This window comes from Ammospiza nelsoni, chromosome 3 (genome assembly GCF_027579445.1).
Source record: "Ammospiza nelsoni isolate bAmmNel1 chromosome 3, bAmmNel1.pri, whole genome shotgun sequence".
NCBI classification, from domain to species: Eukaryota; Metazoa; Chordata; class Aves; order Passeriformes; family Passerellidae; genus Ammospiza; species Ammospiza nelsoni.
The window spans coordinates 12,341,188-12,354,701 of NC_080635.1; the positions used below are offsets into that span (position 1 = coordinate 12,341,188).

Below are 13,514 nucleotides of genomic sequence, written 5' to 3' on the forward strand. Positions count from 1 at the left end.
TGCAGGGGCTCTGTGGGCAGAAATGCTCTCAGAATATCATGACAGTAGTAAGACAGGCTATCTTCTGCCATTTGAGGTACTAAAATGACTGGTTTTATTTCAGCATCTGTATAGAAAGCTGTGCAGAGCCACATGAAAGCACAAGAAGCACTTACCTGATTCCTTCTGTTGTGCAAAGGTACATTCAGAGCATTGTATCGAGCAGATCCTACAGGACAAAAATTGAGTTTTATGCACTTGTTAAATTGTGGGGGAGAGACATTTTTTTGTAAATACTGATTTAAAAAAGAAAATTAATTGCAGGGATATTACAGGTTATGTAAGCAATATTAACTAAAGAGATACAAATAATTGACTCCAATAAAGTAGCCCTAAATATCCTCACTTAAGGATTTCTGTGATTAAGTGGAAGGGAAAGCAGTTCAATACTTGCCTCAGATTTTAAGTCAAATTTAATCATCTGAAGACCCTGAATTTGAGAAATAAGAGCAGACTCCTTTCGCCCAAAGAACAATATTCATCACAAACAAGAGTGAAAAAATCTTTTAAAAGAAAACACACTTAAAGAATTCAAGATTATCTTCAAATTTCAATTACATGCCAAGGAGAGGCCAAGTAAGACTAATATATTTTTGAATGGTTTCCGTGCTTTTTAAAGCTCTTGTATACATTTAATACGGTGATAATTAAGACTAAGAGGTACTCTCCATGTATTTCAGCATTCTTCTCTAGTCATGAAGTAACCAGAATGATTATTCAGTTACAAGCAGCCACAATTAGAGGGGCAGAGGGCTATTTGTACCTAGAGAACAGCTTACAAAGCCTTAGAGATTTAAAAGGGGTCACATCCATTCTCAATTCAGTTGAACAACAACCAGCTTAGTTTAAAATTTGCTCACAAAGGAAATTTACAGTTTTTTATTCCTTTTGTGTCATTCACATTTGGCTATTAAAACATGGGAAGAGGTAGTTACATTTAGAGGAAAACAACCCTGTCCAAAATTATTAAATCCTACTTCTAAATAAATGTTTCAGGAAACTTTCTGCTCTGTAAATCATGCTTAGCAGTCATTTGATTGTTACTGAAATTAGCTGCTAGTTAAACTTGAAGCCAACTACAGGGTCTATAGGAAGACAGCTGGAATCCAGAGCAAACAAGCATCTCCTGACTTCCACTGATCTATCACTAAAGAAATGTTCTCTATTTGCAGTGTTTTCTACTACACAAGCAAAGGTATTAAGCTGTGGCAGCTGAGCAGATAAATTATTTTAGCAAAGTTCTTGCTACAATGATAAGCACCTAAAAAATGCAAGCTCAAGAAGCCAGAGAAGCAGAAATAGGCAGCAGATGCCAGGCAAAGTGAGAGAAGTGAAAAGGATCCCAATCCAGGCACCAACACCTCAGTGTGATGTGCTGTATGGGAGTCAACTTTTCCTGCAGAGATGATAATCTGCTGTTCCCAAGCCAAGACTCACTGGATTGCCAAACCACTGGAGAGCTTGGCACACTCACCCCTGCAACACCTGCCAGATCAGCTTTTAGAGAGCCTAAGGCTACTTAAAACACTGTCAGCAGGTTTTAAACTGAATGAAAAATGCAAAAAGCCACCAATGAAATATACAAGAAATTCAAAAGCCTGTTTTCACTTCTCTGCTCTTTCTTCACTACTTTGAGCTTTTTCACTATTCCAGGTCCTCCTGGTCTTGAAGAGGAGGCAGTGCCTGCCCAGCCTTGTGTTCAGCTGTTTAGGGAAGCACACAGTGCACAGCAGCACATACTAACCCATGCTTGCAACAAAGCCATGCAAAGGCTGAGCACTCCTAACTCCAGGGGCTCCTCTGCACTTCAGCTGATCTAGCAGCAGTTGGAAAGGAAGCAGAAAAAACATTGCTTCAGGTAAAAGTCCCCAGGTCCAAAGGGCTTTTTTTCCCCCATGAAGGGACAAACAAGTCCAAGCAGCCTTCAGGTAAGAACTACCCTGTGTGTTTTCTGATCAATGAGACAGAAATTCCCCACCAGTAATAAGTGCATCAATAATGATGCAATATCTCTGCAGCCACCAGTTTTCCCCCACCTTAACTTACTGCACCTCTTGAATATACCCTGCCAAAAATAATACTCTTTGAGATGAGTATCCAATCTTTATGGAGCAGCTATTAAATTGACAGTGTTCCTTCATCCTGTCAACACTAAATAAGACAAGTGGCAAATCACTCAAAAGCCTTCAAAAGTTGCAATTTTCATTATACATATAAAAACTTGGTATTTTAGAATTACTGAAGAAGACCATGACAAGTATCAGGAATACTTACTACAGTTACCTCCAAGTGTCTGTTCAGATGTCCCACATTTCTTACAGCTAATACATTTTAATTCAGAAGGAGTACTCCCTCCAGATGGATACCCAAAAAAAAGAATCAAACAAGATACCCAGACCAAGGCAATACGTACTTGTGTCATTAAAAGGAACTTTTTCATTAATTATGCATAGAGATTCTTCCAGTCTACTGCCCAAAGCTGCTTGAAGATTCTTTAGCTGTTGCTGGCTAAATAACAAAGAGACAAACGAAAAACCACACACACACACACATTGTAAACCTTTACAATTTCATCTGTATCACCAACACCATAACTCACTAGAGGCATCCCTTGAGTGTACAGGTATCTGTGTCCTTCTAGAAGTTAGAATAAATACAGTGGGAGTCATTTGTCCTCTTTATCTCATATTTAACACAACATTGAATCCTAATCCTAACAAAAGCAGGAAGTTACCATAAACCTGAAAATCCTAAATTTCATTCTTGAGAAGCTCCATTTACTTCAGAGTTAAAATTCACCTCATTTTCTTATAGTGCAACTATTATATAAGCTATATGAAAGCATTGTTTTCTACTAGAATTTGGATGGGAAGGTAACAGGGCCTCCAAATTAGTTACTGTGCATCCAATGCATTCCAATAAGCAGGCAATGAGTTGTCAATAATTCAATTAACTATGTCACATCACTGTTTGAGATACCTCAAAGGCTTTTCAAAACCCATATTTAAACACTGCTATGATACTGCCTGTTCTGACATGACAATTATGTTCCTGATGCATTCCCAAGAGATTTTTCTCTAAATTTTCTTCATTTGCATTTGACTGTGCATGTACATGTGAACCTAAGTAATTAAGACTGCTAATATAATGAGAATAGGTTGCTGAGATGAACAGTAACATATTCCAGCATTATATACATGTATCTACAAAGAAACTCCATTATTGATTCAGACCAAATTCCACACCTTACCCAACTTAGGGCCCCAAATTCTTCACTGTTTTGCTTCCTGTTTGACATCTAGAACTCCTGCACATATAGTGGAGGGTGGGGGAAAGGTGTCAAAGTGACAGGGGTTTTTTTTTCTTTCCTTACAATATTTGATGCAAAGAAACTCAGCAACTCTAACAAAGCAAAATAATCCAAAATAGACAAGGAATATATGAAGAAACTGGCCAATAGGTAGCTCATGCACATTAAATACTTTTCTTGGAGAGCAGCTCCATAATTGCACAGAAACTGTACAGCAGGTACTGCAGTAGCACTGAGCATGATAGAAAATGAACTCCAAGACAAACTGCAAATGTACTGATATTTCCTTTTCAGACTTACAGGAATGACAAACAAGTAGTTTGACATGTTTTGCCTTACATTCTGCCCTTTAATTTTCAAGGCATGCATGCTGTCAAGTCCCATATCCTCTGGCTTTTCTGAGTAAAGTGTGGGTGTCAGAGGCAAATGGATCCCTCCCCCTGACAAAGCAGGGAAACAGAAGGGCAGCATTCTCAGGGACACATCCTGCCATGTGTTCAGCAGACAGTGATTGCGGTGTTTAACAGGAAGTGTCAGGCTTTATTACTTTTAAAAACTTAATATGGTATAATTAAAATAGTAGGGATAACTTCTTACAATGACATCAATTACCCAGTCCCATAGAACATGACAGACAAAGCCTGAACTGACTAGTAGCAGATTAAAACTACAGCTTTTCAAACACCACAAAAAAAGCAACTAGCAGCCAAACACAGCCTTCTCCCTCTTTTGTAAGTCATTTTTAGTGAAACCCTGACTTGTATTAGCGGAGTTATTGGATACAAGTATCTTCACATCTATCAACATAATTAAAATACACACTTGAAGGTTACCATGTGAAAGAAGGAACTCTGCATCTGACCACTCACTATACATCTTATTCATTACATTAAAGATCTGTACTGCACATGTATATTCTAAAAAATGCAGCTTAATGCACTTCAGAGAAATGCACCCTAATTTCATTTGGGCCACAGTCCTCAACTTCTACAACTTGTCTTCAAGACAATGAAAATATTCCAAAACTAACAATATCATTCCCTGATAAAAACTTTCAAATATTCTAGCTGAGAACACTATACCTGAAGAAAAAAAAATTGTTCGAGAAGCTTTTGCAGTGAAGAGGGATTTCTGAAACTCTTTTCTATCAGTTCTCTCAGCATATGTTACCCAAACTTTGTTCTTAGAAGCAGCTTTTACAAACTCACATATCTTTGTTTCATACAGTTTTTACTTTCTATGGTTTTCAATTACAAATAAATTCTTCAAACTTTCATCAACATTACTGGTATTGATAAAGCCTGGAGACAAAACTGCTCTTACTCAAAGCAGAAATTGTCTAATGGAATTGTCTGGTTCCATACATAGCAAAGGAAAAGGAGGCTTGACCTGCACTGCTCACATTTGTCCTCATGATAATACAAATTGAGTTTTATCAAAGTCTTTCAATTAAACCCCTTTATAAAATGTTACTATTCTTAAAAACAATCCAGTTAATGTTTCACAGCAATGATTTCTTTACATCAATGAAATAAAGCCACTTACCATTCTTCAGTTCGAAGCCTACAGTCCTTAGCTTCTCTTTCTAGTGTCTGAGACTTGATCTTTATGCAAGAAGATAATCTCACAATGTAAGTGCTGACACAGCAAGACATTGCATTTCAAAACTTTGCAAACTTGCAAGCAAGAGGAAAAACTCCTTACTTCTAGTTTGGCTTTATCATTCTGCAGCTTCTCTATGGTCTCTGTGTATTTCTTTGTTAAGCTGTCCACCACAGCTTGGTGCTGGGCAGCATCTGTTTCCAAAACCTCCAGTCTGCTCCTCAGCTCTGCTTCCAAACGTTTGTGCTGCTCATCTGCTTCAAAGAACTACAGGAAGGAAAGAAAAGCTCTTTTTAAAAGCTTCATTTTACTACTGAATCCAGTCCTTTAAGTTACTCCAATTTCATTAGGCAGATCAGGTTAACAGCAATTACCAGTTCTCAGAAAAATAGAAGTTTTATTTTATTTACAGAGAAAATATTCAGGAAAGTTTTGTAGTAGTAATCATTCTTTAAATATATTGCTGACTAATAGCAGGCACATGAAAAACTGAACTTGAGCCAAAAGGTTTTTCTCAAGTTTTCTAAAGTGAAATGCATTCCACTTTGGTGAAGTAGTTCCTAATTATGGCAACTTGCAGAAAATATTTTAAACTTTAAAGCAATTCTGAAACAGTAAATGAACTAATAAGAAATTTCCTATCAGTACCAGGCTATTTTCAGTAGGGCAGCTGTAACCAAAAATTAAAAATCTGAAACACGTATTATGTGATTCCACACACTTATGTCTTAAGAATCCAAAGTCAAAATACTTGATTTGCCTGGTGAACATCTTTATAAACAATCTGATCTAATCTACTGCTTTGCATACAACTAAGCTTCTAAACCCAGCAGTTTTCAGACAGTATTTTACTTTCCATATCTTTGGTTGTAACACCAGTTCTCTGAACCAACAATAAAGGCAAAACACAATTTCACTCACAAGTATATGCAGTCGTTCATTTTCTTCTATTTTCTTCTGCAGATCTTCATTGAAGACACTTTTCTGTTCTTGACTGAGCTGAGATGAGGATTCTACACTTTTCTAAAAGAGTCAAAATGCACTCATTATCTCCAAGTGCCAGGTTTGGGGGAACAGCTCCCACAGGTAACTCCCAGAGGGGCACACCAGGAGATGTCCTGCTGACACTGAGGGACACATCAAAAGTGTGAATATTGCCCTCAGCAGCAGCCTCAAGGCAGCACACTTTCCTTTCCTTGTTTAAAATACACCCCTGTGACCCTGCCTGGGGAAAGCCTCCACTCAGGAGTCCCATTCACACCCACAGGAATCAATCAATCCCTTGGATGGGCAGCAGCCCACCTGAATTCACTGGGATCCTGATGATCCCATGCAGTCAGCAATCCCAAAGCCTCCAGACCCAGGCTCAGCTGCTTTGCTGGCTGTGGGTAAGGCACATCTGTGCCCAGGTGTAAGGCAGGCTGCTCTCAGCAGGCTGCAGCACAAGGTGCCATGGAAGCACAGGCTCTTCCCTGCCCATCAACCATACATATCCCTCTGCCTTTTTCCTCATTTTCCACTCATTTAATCCAAAAGACTCAGAGCACTGAATCCCCATACCACACTGCTGAGGAAAGGTATAATCTCCAAACACAGGGGAGACTCTATGCATTTAAACTCAACACCAAACCTCAAGAATTAGGGATGCGAGGGCAGATAAGTCACCTCTGTGTTTGATGCCAGCCTGTGAACTCCACCTGAGATATGGGCACATGTTCTGCTCCTTCTAAAGGGACTGCACTCTAACACAGACCAGGGAACTAAAGCTGTGCATTTTAACAGGAAAGAAACTCAGTGGCAATTGTTTACAAAGCTACTAAAGACAGGCTAATGTCCTTGAAAATTTGGAAACACAGCTAGAAAAACAGTAACTTACACAGTTTGAAATAAAAGAACAGAAGGGTCAAGCTGCATTTGAAAGAACAATCTATTGTGGTGCATGAATAATGCAGTCAGAAGCACTGTGCTTGTGAAGGAATTGGACAGCAGAAAAATGGGCAAGAGTTTATGGGAAAAGTAGGAAGATTATCATATTATTAATCAATTGAATGATTTCTTTAAAGCCAGTCTTGATAACTACAGCACATTGAGAAAAGACAGCACCAAAAAGAAAAGACAGCAGTAATTAAGAGGGGATTCTTCATGAGAAAAGCAGTAAGAAATGCTTAAGAATTAAGAATTACTGAAGTCCAAGCACATCACCCCTGGAATTGTGATGTTACCTACAGAAGGCACAGCTGGCCTTAGAATATGACATCACAAGGTTTAATCAGCAAGCATTTTGGCAGAAAAGACCACAGTGTTGAAATCATTCTGTCATTTTGAAATAACAAAGAATACAAGCTAAAAATGTAGATTTCAAAGCATTTGACAAGATTCACATAGAAAAACTATGATCACAGTCTGAAGAGTTAACTACCAACATCAAAATTACAAAGCAAAGAGGTGGGGATGAGAAATGAGGAGTGATCAGCTTTCTGCAGAGCAGCTGACTAACCACAGAGCTCCAAAGTATTTCCCACTTTTTTGAACACTTAATAAATCTCCATAAAAGAAGACAGCAATTCAGCATCAGTCAGGTGACAGACTAGAAGAGTAGAGAACTACACATCATGCATTATATATATATATATATATATATATATATATATATATATACACATATGTTTTATGGGTGTTTTCACTCTCATCAGGAGGTAAAATAACACAAGTTCTGACAGGAACATTAAGCTCAACCCTTGCCACAAAATACCCACTGCTAAAACTCAGGACAAGGCTCTGACAGGCGAGGAGCAGACATCTGCTAAGCAAGTTTTCTTTGCCTTCAGCACATACCTTGTTCTTTTTGCCCCGAGCTTCACTTAATGCAAGTTCATCCTGAAGTAGCTCCACCCGCTTGGCAAGTTGCTGATTTCGAAAGGTCAAGCTGTCCATTTCTTGTTGCAGTTTCCTCAGGGACTGATCCTTCATCTTCAGCTGTTCCTGAATGTTTAAAAAAAAATTAATTTTAAAATCTTCACATTTATTTTTACAAGTTAAAAACAAGTTAGAAAGTTGCTACACTTTTGAATCACTGAAGAGATAGAAAGTATCGTTTCTGAACTAAAAAAAAAATGTATTTCACTTCCTTGAGCTGGTCACAGATCATACACAAGTAGCTGTTTCACTCTATAATTATCAAGAATCAAACTTCCCCTTTTACAAACTCAGCACTTACAGAGAACAGGCTAGCTGCAAAACAGAAATTCTTTTACTAAAATCAAGCTCCCTCTTCATTCTTTTATTGACATTACTTTTTAGTAAAAAGTACCCCTATACACTAATTTTGTCACAGCTTAGTCCACCTGACATGAGCAGTTTTTAGAGATTACCTTCAGTGAGGCAGAGTTTGCTTGCTCATCTACAACTCCTTTTTTCAGGACTTGGTTCTGAGCACGAAGCTGAAAAACAAGAGATGCCAGTAACTATGAAAGACAGCAGAATGAACAAAAGCCATCCACGAGAAAGTGCAGAAAGCATCACATTCTCTCAGGAGAGTGCCAGGTGTGACTGCTTTTTCAAGTACTTTCTTAGTGGTAAATAGCAGTGGTATCAGGTTTAAAAGGCATCCAATTCATATCCTGACTTGCCAAAGAACAAGCAGTAACTTTACCACCTGAACATTTTGGTCAAATACAACAGAATTCTTAATTAATATCCTTGGAGACCAGTTACTTAATTATATTTAAGATATGAAGAACTAGGAACAAATATGGAAAAGCTGCAGCCTCTTCCTCGACTTATGAAGCTCTTGGTCATATTCAGGGCTATTTCTATCTCTCCCCTCTTCTTCCCAAAACTGTTTATGACCAATTCTGGAACACAAGCAGGACTCAAAGTCAAAATCTGTATCAATTCAAGAGGAATCTAATGCAAAATTACTTATTGCCAGTGGCAGCAGATGATCCAGAGAAAACACAGTGACACAAAAAGCATACAAGGAAAAGCCCTCTAAGCCTTACTTGCACAGTACCCAAATCTGAGCTAAAATCACTGCAGTGAAAAGTGATCCTCAAGAAATCTATTTCCCACAGAGTACCTGTGCCCTGCAGCAATGAGGACTCTGACACTTGCATCTTCCCATTCCTCAAAATTTGCTTGGATCCTGGTTTCTCCAAAGGCAGTTTGCACTCATTTGACATGTGTGAGTCCAGCTGTTGCAGATATAAACTAAAAGGGTTTGTGCAGGTATCTGGCAGGTGCATAAAAGGCAAGACTCAGGGTAAAACAGCAGTGGCTCATTGTTTCAGTGTGATGACTGAGTGTGTTTGAAAGGTCAGAAGTCACTGCTAAGCTGTTTCCCCTGCAGTATTCCCACTGTGCTGCTCAGCCATCACAAAGGCAAGGCAAGAAACCTCCCAGAGCACAGAGAAAAACTTCCAAGCACAGATTTCCCTAGCAAGAAGGAGAAGTGCAGGAGTTTTCTACAGCTGTCTCTGGGCCACAGCTGCTACTGTAGGAGCAGAGAATGAAGCAGCTCAGTCCTGCTGCACCCACAGACTCAGCTGCAGTGAGACCCACACAGGCTGCCCCAAAGCTGCTTAGGTTATTCCTTCAGGAGACAGCCAGCAGCTGCAACTTGTGTGTTTTCAGAGTCTCTTTTTCTCCTCATCCTCCTTCTGGACTGGTCTGTGAACCAGGAGGAAAAGCAATCCCTTGGCAGGGATCTCACCCAGCACTGCTTGAGTCTGTCAGACTCTTGTCCACCTCTCTCCATGGCTTTCAGAGCACCTTTGGGTGAGCAGGCTACTCCAGAGCTACTCTCCATTTCCACTGCACACAACAAGCAGCCAACAACAAAGAGAAGAGATTTCTGCAAAGGGGGAGTCCCACGATGAGCTGCACTGCATGAGAAATGGGATGAGATGAAAAAAATAGTTCCAGCAAAAAGGATGAATGGCACAGGCTGAGAAGTGCTTGGTGAAGCTCAAAGAAAGCTTCTGGGCACCATACTAAAAAAAAGGATCCAGCAGTGGGAACTTTTGGAAGCTATAGTCAGAAGTCCACATTTCCAATGTTCATTCAGGAATCAAGCACCAACACCCCTCCATTATCTCATCCTCAGCCACTACTGATCTCCAAGGAGTAAGAGAGCCTCTGTATAAAACAAGGCATGTGAATTCTGTGACCTACAAGGCTGCAAAGCAAACTAAATGTTCTTAAAGCTATTTTGTGGCAGCACTAAAAGGCTATCTATCTGTAAACTATTTAGATGCTACACATGGTGTTTTTGTAACAGTTCCAAGAAGAAGAGTGTTTAAAGACATGGTTCTGTGAGCTGGGAGAAGTGTCAAACACAGACAAGTGCCTTGTGCCACTTGCTGATGTGAGGCTGCACAAAAAGTGTTGCCTTTCTTCCCCAGAGCTATTGGGGAACTCTGCCACTCCAGACCAAGAATCTCCTCTTCCTTTCAGTGAAGAAGACAGAATGAAGGGCTCTGTGCTGAGCAAGGCTCCGCGATTTCACCTCAGGCACCTTGGAAAGGAAAGGCATTCTCCACTATGGGTACACATCTTTGTAAAGCACCACCAGGAACGGGATGTAAAATCACCTGGGGCAGAAGAAGGGGGACAGACAGGAGGCAAACATGGAAGCAAATGTCCTGCTCGCTTCCAAGCGCCACCGACACCGCCGAGCTCCCGCACCCCGGAGCTCACACGGCCGGCACCGGGCAAATGTTCAGCGGGCAAAGCCAGGGCCCGAGCCCGCCTGGAAGCGGGGAGCAAGGGAAGCACGGCCGGTGTCAGTGCCCCGGCACAGCCAAGCCCGCTGCGGCTACACCAGCACGTCCCGCACACGGGGCCGCTCAGCCGCGCTCCCCCGGCACCGCAAACCCGCGGCTCCCGCCTCACGCCCGGGGAGGCAACCCCAGAACCCCGCGGAGAGCAGCGCTGCAGCCCCGGAGCTGCGGGCCCCGCTGGTGCCCGGTACCTTGGAGTACTCCTGGGCCAGCTTCTGGTACTTCCCCTGCAGCTCGGCCGCCGCCGCCATCTCCGCCCCGCCGGCTCGGCTGCGCTCGGCCGGGCTCGGCTGCACTCGGACGGACTCGGGCGCTCCCGCCGGCCCCGCACGCACGCGAATGGCAAGACGCACTTCCGGGTTCAGGGCGGCGGGAACGCGGTGACGTAACCGCGCCGTGCGCGAGGCGGCGGGGGCGGAGCTTTTAAGCCGCCGGCGCCGCCATCTTGGCGCAACTTCCAAGATGGCGGCGGGGGCGTGGCTGCGGGGGGGTGGAGCCAGCCTGGTCACCTGATGCCGGCGAGGCGCTCGCAGTGTTGCCTCGGCAACGGGCTACGGGGCGCCGCCCCGCCCAAAAAGCTTCGCCCGCGAACGGGGCTGCGGGTTCATGTCGCGATAATCGCGATGTTCCCGTGTCCCGGCGCCATCTCTACCTGGCATCGTGCCGGTCCCGCGGCTCCCCGGCCGGGCAGCGCTGTCGGCAGGGGGAGCCCCGGGACTCGCACAGACGCTGAGGGAGCCGCGGGTATTCGCGGGCCCATGGCGGATCAGTGAGACAAAAGGCTGCCCCTCAGCGCCCAGTGCGGGTCAGTGCCCGCGCCCGGCTCTTCCCACAGCCTCCAGCCCTTAATGAAGGATGTGAAAAACGCCAACCACTTGGTTTTAAATTTTTTAAATTTTAATGATAATAAAATGGTTATTTAAAATACTAATATAATTAGAGTAATAAAAATTTTAGACAATTTGGATTAGGACAATATTAGACAATAGAAACAAAGAGTTAGGGACAGTCCGGGTACCTCTTTCTGGGCAAAATAAGCCCGAAAAAGGACACACGTTAACAGAGGATTAACCCTTAAAAACAACAGCCTGTTGCATATTCATACACCTCATACATGAAGCATAAATTCCATTCAAACACAGGATTCTGTCTGGTCATCGTCAACTTTTTCCTCTGAATCCTGACGGTGCCTTCATGGCTGAGCGAGGCAGGAAGAAGTTCATTTCTTCTGATAATGGAGCAATAAATTCTTTTTTTTCTGAAAGATTTAGGCGTCCTATAGTTGCTATCTCGCTGCGAGTCCTTTCTTTAAAAAGTATCTTACTTAGCATAGTTTCTATTTTAACATTATGTTATAACTTAAAACTATATTTATCACACTACTAAAAAATTAACACAGCATAACTTTCTAACACAACACATATAATATTCATTTTAATATTTGTGAAAAGCCAATAATAAACCACACATTTTTCACCAGGAGATGCTGAGCGTATCCATTATATCCCAGTGAAGGAGAGCACGGGTAGATCCCGGCCGTGCATTGCCCTCTCCGTGCAGAAACCCGAATTCCACAGTCTGGGGCATCACGGAGAGGGGATCTCATCAATGCATGTAAATATCTCAGGGTGCCAAGGGGAGGGTGCCAGGCTCTGTTCAGTGGTGCCCAGAGGATGAGGAGCAGTGTCTGTAAACTGAAACACAAGAAATTCCACCTCAGCATGAGGTAGAACTTCTTGTGTTTCAGTTTACAGACATTGCTCCTTTACACTGAGGGTGTAGGAGCAATTGTGCACTCAATTTCTTTACACTGGGGGTGGCAGAGCCCTGGCACAGCTGCCCAGGGGGGCTGTGGAGTCTCCCTCCCTGCAGACATTCAGAGCCCACCTGGACACGTCCTGTGCCACCTGCTCCAGGTGACCCTGCCCTGGCAGGGGGGTTGCAATGGATGGTTTCCTCAGATCCCTTCCAACCCTGACAATTCTCTGATTTTGTGATCCTGGCTTTCTGCACCCAGTGTTGTCCTGGAGGGGCCCTTCTCTGCTCCCTTCTCTCCAGCGTGTAGGTCTCTTTTTCAGAGCCACCTTTGAGCTTCTCCAGCATTCATCCTCCTTCTGACATTGCTGAGACTCTGCTACTTACCTCATATTTGCTTCTTTATCCTCAGACTGGCCAAACATTCAAATGTGCATACAACCATCAGCACACTTCAAGCAGAAAATGAAAACATCATAAAAGGTGTATTTGGTACTGCCAGTCAATGCAGAATTTTGTTTCTGAACATGACTGGAAACAGATGTGTAAGGAAAAGTGTAATAAGGCAAAAATGTGATGAGACTTCACCAGTATATGCTGAGCATCTGGTGATTTGCAGGTTAAGGGCTTCCTGGTCTAGGACAGAGATGTAGCAGCAAATTATTATTTTTTGTTCTGTTTCCATGGTATCATTTTTTTCCACTTGATTTCAGCACGGTGTCTTCGTAGCTGCTCCTAAGTAGTGGGTAGAGCTAGAGGTGATAAATCATCTTTTTGTTACCTCCTTTTGTCTTTGTTCCCCTCCAGTAGGAGTGGATAGAAGGTGCCCATAACGGAAGCTCATTTTTTTCCTTAGTCTTGAGGCTTTGATGGTGTGTGCTGTTCTTTTGCTTATCACAGTAGTGAAGTTGGCAAGCCCTAAATATGACACAGGGGCCAGATTAGTAAACATGTTTGTGTCTCCACAGGAAGCCTTAGTGTTGGAGGACATGTTGCTGATCCCTATTGCCAGCAACAGCCCTGTGCAT

General features: G+C 42.5%; 1 protein-coding gene across 1 annotated transcript in view; it reads right to left on the reverse strand.

The window, feature by feature from the left end:
- PPP1R21 (protein phosphatase 1 regulatory subunit 21) overlaps positions 1-11,052 on the reverse strand; it is a 31,619-nt gene extending 20,567 nt beyond the window's left edge. The window contains exons 1-8 of the mRNA XM_059469366.1: positions 10,923-11,052; positions 8,323-8,391; positions 7,787-7,933; positions 5,873-5,974; positions 5,054-5,218; positions 4,895-4,953; positions 2,453-2,547; positions 156-208 (exon numbers count right to left, since the gene is read on the reverse strand). Coding sequence (XP_059325349.1) covers positions 156-208; positions 2,453-2,547; positions 4,895-4,953; positions 5,054-5,218; positions 5,873-5,974; positions 7,787-7,933; positions 8,323-8,391; positions 10,923-10,982 — 750 coding nt within the window. The 5' untranslated portion in view covers positions 10,983-11,052. The remainder of the gene's footprint in view (positions 1-155; positions 209-2,452; positions 2,548-4,894; positions 4,954-5,053; positions 5,219-5,872; positions 5,975-7,786; positions 7,934-8,322; positions 8,392-10,922) is intronic.
- Positions 11,053-13,514: the final 2,462 nt, after the last annotated feature.